The 12,362-nt window shown below is 30.9% G+C and overlaps 1 protein-coding gene across 1 annotated transcript; it reads right to left on the minus strand.

The window, feature by feature from the left end:
* Window positions 1-779: 779 nt before the first annotated feature.
* LOC136217821 (uncharacterized) lies at window positions 780-5,253 on the minus strand. The gene is made up of 7 exons (XM_066004521.1): window positions 4,820-5,253; window positions 4,026-4,238; window positions 3,739-3,882; window positions 3,318-3,437; window positions 3,147-3,233; window positions 2,234-2,775; window positions 780-1,102 (listed from the first exon to the last, which is right to left on the minus strand). Coding segments are annotated over exons 1-7 (1,479 nt in total). The 5' UTR covers window positions 5,192-5,253; the 3' UTR covers window positions 780-1,101.
* Between the last annotated feature and the right edge of the window lie 7,109 nt (window positions 5,254-12,362).

The following is a 12,362-nucleotide window of genomic DNA, read 5'->3' on the forward strand; positions in this document are numbered from 1 at the left end:
TAATTCTCCATTTTTTTGTATAGTTTTAGCTCGATTCCATTCTGGGTGTATTATTTATTCGGGCCTATAACTCAAATAAATCGTAAGATTTAGTTATCTAGTTATTATTTTATAAACGGATAAGGTACTAAAATAGACTTATTGTTTTTGGGGAAGTATCAATTTAGGTTTCACGTACAAAATAGCAACAATATAGGCTTAACATTTAAAAAACATACCAATTTAGGAATCAATAACGGAACGTCATTTATATTATCCCATTAAGTTCCTTTTTTTTTTCGAAATGGAATGTAATTAATAGGCCTCTGAAGGGCAATCTGAGTTACAAATGAATCAAAAAATGAGGAATAGTATAAATGACATATTATGTTCCGTTATTGAAACCTAAATTGGTGTTTTTTTTAAATGTTAAGCATATATTGATACTATTTTATATGTAGAGCCTAAATTGATACTTCCCTAAAAACCATAACTCTATTTTGATAACTTATCCCTCTATAAAACAAAGGAATATTACATTAAAGAGAAAGGAAAACTCTCAACCCACCTCACCCATGTGATTCGAACCCATGATCTCTAGAATCATAGGTAAGCTCTCAACCAACATGCTAGACTTAAATAAACTAATTGCATATTAAGCTCAGTTCCAGCTCGGTGCAACCCATATAATAGTAGAAATCAATTAATACCAAGATCAATTATCATTTTTTGTCTACCATGTTCAAAAAAAAAAATTGCTTTTTGATGTAAAGTTCAAAAAAAAAAATTATGTCTAAATGTTAACTGAGAGGCTATAATTGTAATTTACCCAATAAAGTACATGACCTACTAAAGAAATTCAAATCTATGATTATAAAAACATGGTTTTCATTCTTAATGAACAAAGACTACAGCTGGTGCTGACTCTATCAAAGCATTAATGGGTTCTGCAATTCTATAAATTGACTACTACAATTACAATATCATATGAAAAAACCTAGATAATGCATGCGTTATACATCATACATTTCTCCCTAAATTGCCACAACTGAGTATCCCTAAATTGCCCCTATTTACTCTACCAGATATTTGCAAAGGTGGTTTAATGTTTGGATTCTCATTCCTGCAATAATAATTCAAGGGTCAAGAATTCAACTTGGGAAAAGGAATTTCTAAATCAACAAAATAGATCCATCACAATTAATATTATAGTTAGTCTGTACATTTCAGCAATTCTTAAACTTTATGTAACGGTAACGTTAAAGTCTAAATCAACTAAAATCCGTTAAAAAATTAATAAAATGATTGACATGAACAACTTACCTACATCATCAACTCTTTTATATATATGTCACCCTAAATTATATCTAAATACCAGTTTAGTCATTGTATACTTCCTTTTTACACTTTATTTGATCATAATTTATGGTGATATTGATAAAAAAAAAGTAAATAGTGTAATCAAACTTATCGAGATTATCATTTCATGGATTTTAATGTAGAATTTAATGTTACAAGAATAGAAAATTCATGGATTTTTATGTCAAAAATGAAGTTAGGGGCCAATAATGTTAATACTGATATAGTTTGGGAACCATGAGCATAATTCCCATTGTGTAATGTTACATCTAATAGAAATCGTATCAATGAACTATATCACAGAAGGACAAATGTGACAACCAAATTAGAGTGACCAAATTGATAAATTGTGCTAAGTATAGGGGCTAAATTTGACTTTATCCTATTTTATTAGAATCCAAGTTAATAATTTAAAGGCTTAATACATCAATTGCCGTGAACTTATCTAAAAAAGATTGATTGATCCATGAACTTACAAATTAGGCCCCTGAACTTGTTTAAAAGTATAATAGTTAAGTCTTTAAATTAATAAAAACGTCATAAAAATGTAAAAAAGTAGAAAGTTAAGACTTGTTTTTTAAGTTTTGAATTTTTTTAAAAAATTAAACAAATTGAAATGTATATCACTTTAAACGTGTTCAAAAAAAACTAATGGATCACTGAAAGCAAGTTGAAGAAGTTAATAGGTCATTTTAAACTAATCCAGATAGACAATATGTTATTTTAAACAAGTTAAAAAGGTTACGAAATATTTGTAAGTTTAGGAGCAATCAAGTTTTTGGACAAGTTAATTGTAGCTCTTAAGGTATTAAACATAATTTAAATGTGCATCAATATGTTACCATGGCATATCATAAGACAATCAATTGCTAGAAAGTGTAGTAGTATTACTTACTATGACCATTTCTTCTTAGGAGATGTAACACTGGTCTGTGTTCGCCTCCTAATCTTCTTGAAGTCTCCACTAACTGACAACTGCTTTGGCCTCAAGGAAGAAACTGTACCACTCTTTAGATTTATTGATTTTTCTTGAAGAGGAGTTGCAGGTCTAGACTCTGTATTTTGTGCAGCTCTTAATCTTTCTTTTGAACTTGAGCCTTTTGGTGGTGCTATTTTTTGTTTCCGTCTAGTAGCAAGTTCAGTAGTATTTTGGAGAGGAGTCTCCTGAATTTGAACAGAATCTACATCTCGTTGATTAGGAGAAGAGTGGTCTGAGTTTGAACTTGGCGGTGAAGAAGCCACCGGACTTTTAGCAACTGGAATAAGTACTGGTCTATTCTTAGGAGATGAATCTGAATCAGAAGAGGAAGAAGCGCTGGTATTGCTATCCATATCATAAACTATATTTTCCAGCATAAGAGGAACTTTCCGGCTGCCTGAGTTACATAATGCGGAGGAGGAAAATGATGGTCTCTGAAGCCTAGTAAAGTATACCAACTGTAAAAAAAGTCATTGATCTTTTTAGTCAGGAAATTGCACTATAGCTCCCATAAATACTGTTGATCACATTACATGCTAAGAAAAACTAACACATAGAAACCATTAATCTAAAATGCAGATAAATTCAAGTACATAGAAAGCATTAATCTAATAATTTGTTTGAATGCAGATAAGTACAAGTACGTCACTACTTCCCTAACCTTAGTTTGGACTTGACGAAAAGATGTCCTCATCACCTAGATAGCATCCCTTAGTTCTACGAATTTGACTTAAAAAGTATATGCAAAGCAAGTAGCCGTTTCAAAGGCGAATTTTTGTTCCTAACTATATAGAACAATTAAAACAGTAACTGTTTAGTAATTTCTCACCTTTTGTTCCATTACTGCTAACTCCTTTTTAAGTTTCAGAATTGTTGAGTTCTTCCTGCGTATGATGTCTTCCAACTCTGCGTTTCTCTGATTTCAAGGGAAAATAAGATTCATATATATCAAATAGAAAATACAAATCAAATCCAAAGGGGAAACAAATGGTAGAAATACCTTAGAATCGGCCATACTAGTTGACTGAATAATAGTAGTCAATTCTTCTATGGTAGCATCCTTCTCCTCACACTCTTTCTTGAGATTGAAAATATCTTGGTCTAATACAGACATGTTCATCTGAAGTAAATAACCCATATCACAATAATGAGAAACTGAATCTCCATTACCAGGACAAATCTCAAATTCATGCAGCAGATGTAACGAAATTATAATAGTTTCCATACATCAGGGTAATCCACATTCATGCAAGATTGACATTATAATAGTTTTCTTTCAGACATTCACCAAATTATTCAACTTAAGTATGCGATTAACAACTCATTTATGCAAAATTATATGTGATAACAGGTTATATGACTAATGAACAGAAATCATTTGAGGTAGCAAGGTATTTTTTTGCATCTGTGTGTTTGATTACCTGGATATCTGCAGAAGATGTAACACTGGAAGCCCAATCTGACAAATCAGACATGCGGCGCTCCTCTTGTTCAGCCTGATCTACCAAAGGCATCTTGTACTGCAATACTTCATCCCCTCTCGACACTTTCGGAGCAGTGTTTCCCTGTAACAAAATATTGTAATGGAAAAATGAAACCATAACAACCAACTGCCGAATTTCAGATAGCTCAAATTCTACACATAACACTTCACTTTGCCAAAACTCAAAAGAAGACATACAAACAATAGTTACAGAATGAACCTCACCATTAAACCAGCAAAAAGGTCCTGGTGATGATCACAATGCCAACAACCACAATCAATAAATTTGATTTTGTCACAGCCAAAGTTATCATTTGCAGGTGATTCCACATTATTGTACAATGATGTATTGGGCTGAGATCCAGTCTGGTTCTTAGTGCTACTCAGTTGCTCACAAAGATCATCTAACTTCTGTTGCATACTTGATAGCACCTCATCCTGAAAACGAGAAATGCCGTGAATAGTTATATGCCAATTAACCTCATGGAAGTTTCTAATCAGCCATAGTGCAAATATTGGTCATAAAAACACAATCAGTTTGATTCAAATTCAGATGAGCATTAAAATTCTACATAGTAATGTGATCATAATCAAATTATGAAATTCATCGTTAAATAAACAGAACAGCATGATAAACTACAATTGTATTGAAATTGAGAAGAGAGCAAATATGCATTTGAAACTGAAAGCAGAATCTCACAACAACTAAACATTTAAAGGACCATTACAACAAGTTCAATTTCGAAAAGCAAACTGTTAAATTACAGCATATCTTAATGACAAAAATCAGAGGCCAGAAAATTATTTTTCTTGTAGTCTTTATGCAAGATCATGGAACCAGTATAACAAAGCATAAATGAAACAAGCTTCTCATTAATTTCTACTTCAATAATCGCCTATTACCGCAATATAAATGAATCAAACACAAACTATCCTCAAACCGGAAACTGAAAAAATGCACTGCGGATGAACAGAAAAATGCGAATCCATTTATCAAAGCAACGAAAAAAAACACTAACCCTAAGATTTACGGATTTCTTAAGTTGCGAAATGAGCTTATTCTTTTTGGACTCCACAACGGCAACTCCGATCACGGCTACAATGAGGAACCGTTGAAAAGGTGTAAACAGCTCCCAAGCCAAAGTTTCCTCACGGCTGAAGCTACCTCCAATGGCTGTAGCTGAGCTAGCTTCTTCAGCATTAACAACCCGTCCTTGGAGAGACACCCAAGCAAGCCTTCGAGCGGAGGGCAGAGGATAGTTAGGAGTGAAGTGACTGGAAAGCCGGCGAGAGGAGGATGGGGGAACGGGAGAGAACGGAGAAAGAGAAACCATTGAAGGAAGCAAACCAGAGGAAAAGCCGATGAGGAGGCGGTGGTCGGCTTCCTCCATGGCGAGAAGGAAGGAAGGAGCGTGTTGCAGAGATTCAAAAAAGTTTCTCTATTTAAATTTTGGTTTTCAAATTCTCAGATTCTGTAATAACACTGTTGCCATAGTTTTGAAATGGCTTAAAGCTCATTTAGTCCCCAAGTTATAATTTAAAATCAATTATGTCCTTAATCTTCTAAAATTATCAATTAAGTCTTTAATTTAGAGATAAGGTGCAAAAATACTCATAATGTTGATACCATTAGCAATTTTATCCTTAACTCTAAAATAGTACAATTTTACTCTTAACGTTGACAATAAAAAAAAAACGTTGACAATAAAGAGCAATTCTACTCGTAATGTTGACAAGTTTAATCAATTTCAGACATAATTATAAAACACAAATATTTTGTTCATTATTTGCTTCAGCTGCCCATCCGTTAGTTCTAAAAAAAATTACATTTTTTTATTTAATAATGGAATTAGAGATTTCTTTAAAAAAAATGGGATTAGAGATTAATATTTTTAATTCAACGAAATATTTGGATTTTTATTATCCAACTCGTATAAAATATAATATAATTTGTTAAGTTTCTTTAAACTTTTTTTACATCTATTCATATGATTATAATTTATTATTAATTAATGATAAAATGACGCACGTGTGAAGTGCATATGATACGATTCATGACCGAAAAGACGGTTTCATAAATTATTTTTCAAATTAACTCAACTTGCCAATGGTGTGGGTAAATTTGCTTTTTGTTGTCAACTTTAGAAGTAAAATTATATCATTTTAAACATTATGGATAAAATTGTTTCTACTTGTCAACCTTAAAGTTAATTTTACACATTCAAATCAATTAGGTCCCTGACATAAAATTAAATTAATTCATTCCATAATTGAAATAAAGTTGTCGTTCAATTTTTAATATTTTCGATTTGGTTATAATGAATATTACTATTTTATGATATTTTCAGTTTCGATGATCGATTCTGTTAATTTATATTTCCGATTTGTTTTAATCATTGGTTTTAATTATAAAAAATTACTAAATCTGACCAAAAATATATTATATATACATAAAAAAAACCATTTTGATATAATATATTAATTTTGATTCGATTTAACCGATTATTTAAGCAAAAATCGAATCAATAACTAAAACTTAAATATCCAATAATAATCTAAATCCAATTAAAAATATAAATTAACTGAACTAAATTTTAGTTTATTTAAATTATGTAAGGGATTTAATATACGTTATGAATTTAATGGATGATTTTAGAATATTTAAAACTTAGTTATGGATTTAATTGATGATTTTAGAATATTTGAAACCTAATTGATTTTGAATGTATAGTTTAGGGATTTAATGGGCTTTGAGCCTTTCGAAATGGTCTTTTTTGTAATTTTAAAATGAATTTTGTTTCTTTGAAAATAATTAATTTTAATTTTGATATGGAAACCTCAAAGGACGACCGTTACTCGCCTGCTATTGGGTCTTTCTCTATTTGACACGTGTCTTCTAGTTTTTCTTTCTTTTGGCTCCCTTTTTGTCCTTTACTTAGATTTGAATTTCAAATTAAGAACTATATAATAATAATAATAATAATAATAATTTTATGGGGAAAAGTTTATTTATTTTCACGTCTTTACAAAGAGAACAATGGCATATTATTTTTGTTGAACAAAAAGATATTGTGTTTTTTTTCAAAAAAGAAAAAAAAAGATATTGTGTTTTTCAATGTATTCATGAAAAGTAATTCAATCAATGTATATTATCAAAAAAAAAAAAAAAATTCAATAAATGTTAATTAGTCTGTCACACATTTGTTTTATTTTTTTTTGGTAAGAACACATTTGTTTTATTAACATTGTAATACTAATTTATTGAATTTTACTCACATGAGACATGTGATTACTATTTTTTGTTCTGTAATTTTTTTTAATTATTAACTTTTGTTGTTATGATATATTTAATAAAAATTCAAACTACACGAAAATATAGATATAATTTAATATTGTTTATATTGATTTTAATGACCAAATGAAGTCACCGTTCAATCTGATAAACCTAGATTTAATGGTGAATGATTAAATTCTATATAATCATTAGAGTCTATGTAATCAAAACCAATATATAGTTAGTTTTAAAAAAATATAATTAAAACCAATTGTTATAATATATATAGCTAATTTAAGTACTAATGATAATTTCCTATTTAAGTATTTATAATGGTGATGCCAATAATTAATTTAGATTGGATGAATAGATATCAATTCCAGTATATCTAATTAAGTTATTAAGATAAATAGAAATTAAAACTATTTAAAGAGATATAATCATATTCTAATGAAGAGTTAGAATTATAATTGATTAAAATCCACTATGTCTAACTATGCTTAGGATTCGTGTTTATCCCTTTCTATAAATAGAAGGGCAAATTATAAATCTAACCCAACTGAAAGAGTCCATTAACATATTTGATCCACTTTGTTTCCATCTCACTAAATTAGACATGTTCATCCCTTTTGGATAAATATACCCCTAGTTCCATTCGACTTATACTCCTGCTCCTGCTCATTCTTCTTCTTCTTCTTCTTCAATTTTTGATACCAATAGTTAGCGATTTTAGAGATTATTGAAGTATTCTAAATTTTGAAAAAGAAACACAAAACAAATGAAGCTTTGCTATAGAAATTGTATGTTTTTAGCTTATACGCTTGCTTTTCTCACTAGTCTTGCCTCTTTCTTCATCTGTAACGTATCGTTTCAATTTCCTCCATTTTCTTCTATTATTGTCGTATTTGTGATAAAATTTGACGCATTTCGTCACAAATGCGAAAACAGTTGTCACATCTGCGTTATCGCATTTGTCGCATTTCGTCACAAATGCGACAGCAGTTCAATTGTTAGATTTTTTTCTCATTTTTTGAGCTTTCCATCCTAATCCTCTTCCGCAGACACTAATTCTTCAAAGGTTGAACGAAACACAATCTCTTCTCTCTATAAACCAATGTCTTTTCTCTTTCTACAAACATAATCTATTCTCTTTCTATAAACCACCGTCTTTTCTCTCTCAAGACTTGGCGGTAATGCCGCTTTCGTCGGCTTGGGATGGCGAAGAAGACGTTGAGAGTTTGAGAAAGAAGATGAATTGAAATAAAGGTATTCTTGTCTTAAGTAGATGAAAGTGTCTAATTTGATCAGATGGAAGCAGAGTGGGTCAAATATATTAATGAACCATTTCAAATGGGCTAGATTAGTAATTAGTCCTAAATAGAACATCAATTGGACCATAATTAATGATGAAAGATGTGCGCCATAGTTAATGAAAGATGTGTGCCTATAACGGGTCCGTCCACTCGGGTACGAGAAAGTCACCATTTGAGATGATCTACACAAAGGCCCCTGACCATACCATTGATATCGTGAGCATCCCAAAGAGAGATAAGGTTAGCATGCCCTTTCAGAAAGCTTGCTCTTGATTACCAACAAATGCATGATAAGGTAATGGAGACACTTGAAGAGTGGAACAAAAAGTTGAAGGCCGAGATTGATTTGCACCGAAAGGACATTCAATTTGAGGTTGGGGACGAAGTCATGGTATACTTGAGTAAAGAGCGTCTAGCAAGCTCCGACCGAAAAAGTATAAACCATACAAGGTCACTAAGAGAGTCAACACAAATGCCTACCACATCGCACTTCCGAATTGGTTAGAAAAGATGTCGTCCTCCTTCAATGTACGTGACTTAAGCCCATACAAGTCGGACACGTCCCTTAAGTATACTACGGTAGACTTGGGGTCCAACTCCTCTCGAGAAGGAGAAAATGACGAGGACATCAACTTCATGGATCTGGGGAAAGCCTAAGACAAAGCTCACACGACGTGTGGATATAGGAACATGTTTTGTGAGCAATCGAATGAGTCCGAAATCAGGGAAAATAAGGCCACACGACGTGTGACCTCACCCATGTAGGATCTTTGGAATTTTTTTGCTTCACATAATTCACACGACGTGTCACTACTACCAGACGTCGTGTGAATCATAATAGTGCCAACCCTATGGCGTATGGTATCACCAAGTCCGCACGCCGTGTGACATAACTTTATGGTCATGTTCTGTTATCTTATCACATTTCTGCCAAATGATATTTACTGTTTTGTCATTATGTATTTACTGTTTTTCCATTTGGCTCCTATTGTTTAGATAATGTTAATAACATACAGGGGGTTTAAATATTTTATCGCCTAGGGTTAGGGAGCTATATAAGCTTAAATGTTTGTAAGGAAACACAAGTTTTTATAAATCAAACTTATATTTCTCCATTGGAGTTAAGGTTTTCACCTTGAATGGGATTATTTCCTTCTAACTAGGTTAGAAAAGATTATTTTCTTTGTTGGTTTACGATCAAAATCTTTATTATCGTCACTGAATCGTATCAAACAATAATAAAAAAAGGTAAATCACATAAAAAAAGAAAATCATTTCAAAGGATAAACGAACAAAAGCACTCAAGAACTTAATGCTAATTCTTCAAGAGGAAATGCTCGGAGAACAAGAACAAGGCATATCTTAGCTACGCTTCATAATGTTTACTTTGGACTTTCAAAGCTTGCACCCAGTACACAGTAATTAAACATCAAGTTAACAAAAGGATCAAAGCCAAAATTAGAAACATTAGTTTCATGAGCATGTATGGGCAGCAATTGTTGCAAACACCATCGTCACAATTTCCGTATTTAAAGAAGCAACTGAATGTATCAAAACTCATGTATGAATTATCTTTCTAGAGTGTGAGGTACACGAGGAGAGAATCAAAGATGGTAGAACACCAGTGGATTTTTGAATTTGGTGGCGGATTTCAATCAATCTAGAGTGGTGGAAGTGAAAACCGAGAGGGAAGTGAGCATCGTGAGGCTGATAATACCTATAGATGAAATCTAGGGATACGAGTATTTAGTCTAACGAAGGAAGTGAAAGAGGAGAACAAAGTGGTGGAGAGATAAGAGAAGAGAGAATGACTGTATAATGAAATCTAGGAATATGAATATTTTCTTTTCTTTTTTATTAGTATTTTTTTAATTAGCTAACAAAAATTCGCTTGGAGAAAATATTCTAGACACCAATTTGGTACCAATAAAAAAACAGACCGAATCGGTAGCAATTTAGAGACCGAATCGGTAGCAATCTTCCTCTAAAATGGATCTTTAATTCGATTTTTTTTGTGGTGAAATTCAACTTTTCTATCAATATTACCGATATTATTAACCCTTATGAGGCGTTTGCTATTCTATTGTGATAGGGATAAAGATAAAAGTTGGGATAGAGACAATGATAAATGGTTGGGATAAGGATAAAAATATAATAATCGAGAATTATTATTCAATGTTTGGTACATGGGATATGGATATGGATAAAATAATACATTTTAATATTTTAACCTTTTAAACTACATAACATTAATCTGAGAGATAAGATGGACTTTTCCATCATATTAAAATCGCAGGAGCTTATCTCACCTCCTTATACTCCCTACTGAGTATAGGATTTGAGGGATAAAATGCTTATCTCTCATCTGTCTCACTCTTCTATCTCCCAAACAAACACGACATAACTTATCTCGTATTTTTTATCCCTATCTCACCTCCTATATCCCTTCTAACAAACACCCCGTTATTCCCTAAACTAGTTATAGGAAGTTTTCATGGGCTGGTGTATTGTTTAAAGAGGAAATTACACCAACACTCACTTATTGAGTATATTTTACAATTAACTTTGTTCTTTTTTTTTTTAGCTTTTATCAAATTAGTATTTTATATAATTAGAATATCAAAAAAAAAACCCCAAAAAATTTAGTATTTTGTCATATTGCACGGTTATACAGTTTTTTTTTTTAATGAAAACAAGGTTTTACAGTTACACTATTATTTTTAATAATTATATTTTTTCTAGATACTAATAACTAATCCCTAAATCCTACTTAATAACTTCAAATATTTCTATTTTTCTTCTTTTGATCATTTTACTTGTCATTATTTTTTGTCTCCAAATCTTTTTTTTTTTCAAATACTCATTTAAGAAATTCATATATGTTTTTTATAAAAAAAAAAAAAAAATTCATGTTTATGAAAATGTCGAATAAAGGAAAAAAAATGTTTTTTTTTTATTTTTTAAAGGGTTAAGGTGCAAAAATATCCCTAATATTTTAGGTCAGGAGCAATTTTACTCCTAACATCTAAAATGGTGCAATTTTACCCCAACGTTTATAATTTGGGTCAATTTCATACACTATTATAAAACATAGATATTTTTATTCCTTATTTTGCACCAATTGCATATCAATTCGGTCTAAAAAAACATTTCATGTTTTTTTATTATTTAATAATAGAATTGAAGATTAATATTTATAAATTCAATGAATTTTTTAAATTTTTTTTGTCAAATTCGTACAAAAGACAATATATACTTTTTTTTTCTTTTATTTTTTTTTCACATCCCAACATATGTTTGTAATTTGTCATTGATAAAATGACGCACGTGTGAAGTGTAGATGACAAGAATCATGACCGAGAAGATAGTTTGATGAATTATTTCTCAAATTTACCCAACTTATCAATGTTAGGGGTAAAATTGCTTTTGGCCTCTAATGTTAAAGGTAAAATTGTACCATTTTAGACGTTAAGGGCAAAATTGCTCCTGGCCCAAAATGTTAGGGGTATTTTTGCACCTTAACCTTTTTTAAAATGGGTAAAAGTTGTTGATTTCCTTTTAATTAAGGATTTTCATATTTATATTGATTTTCTATTTAATTTTTAAAAACAAAAAACGTATAGCCATCCTCCTTTTTGCTTCAAAAGAAAATAACCACTCTACTTTGAAAGGATGTGATGTTTCAATAATAATTTAATAGTATTTGATATAATTGTGTAGTATTTAATATGATTAGTGAGTTTTATGTAAGGAGTCTTGTTTAAATCGAACCTGGGCCCACCCAATTAAGCTGCTCTAATCCACAATTTATATATCTTTTTGAATTATATTTATAAAATCACAAAGGATTATCTCATTTATAGTACATTTAGTTGATATTATTTTCGCTATTCACATGATTTGAACTTAATATGTTGCTTGGTAGAATTCTAAAGAATAAAAAGTTATTGATGAAACAAAATAAAATTAAAAAGG

Source organism: Euphorbia lathyris, chromosome 1 (genome assembly GCF_963576675.1).
Source record: "Euphorbia lathyris chromosome 1, ddEupLath1.1, whole genome shotgun sequence".
NCBI classification, from domain to species: domain Eukaryota; kingdom Viridiplantae; phylum Streptophyta; class Magnoliopsida; order Malpighiales; family Euphorbiaceae; genus Euphorbia; species Euphorbia lathyris.

Bases quoted from the DNA above. Each gene is read 5' to 3' on its own strand.
- LOC136217821 (XM_066004521.1), bottom strand. From the start codon at position 5,191: ATGGAGGAAGCCGACCACCGCCTCCTCATCGGCTTTTCCTCTGGTTTG. The intron at 3,883-4,025 runs GTGAGGTTCATT...ATTTTGTTACAG, and splicing joins ACCTTTTTGCTGGTTTAATG to GGAAACACTGCTCCGAAAGT. The intron at 3,234-3,317 runs GTATTTCTACCA...CCTTGAAATCAG, and splicing joins CTAGTATGGCCGATTCTAAG to AGAAACGCAGAGTTGGAAGA.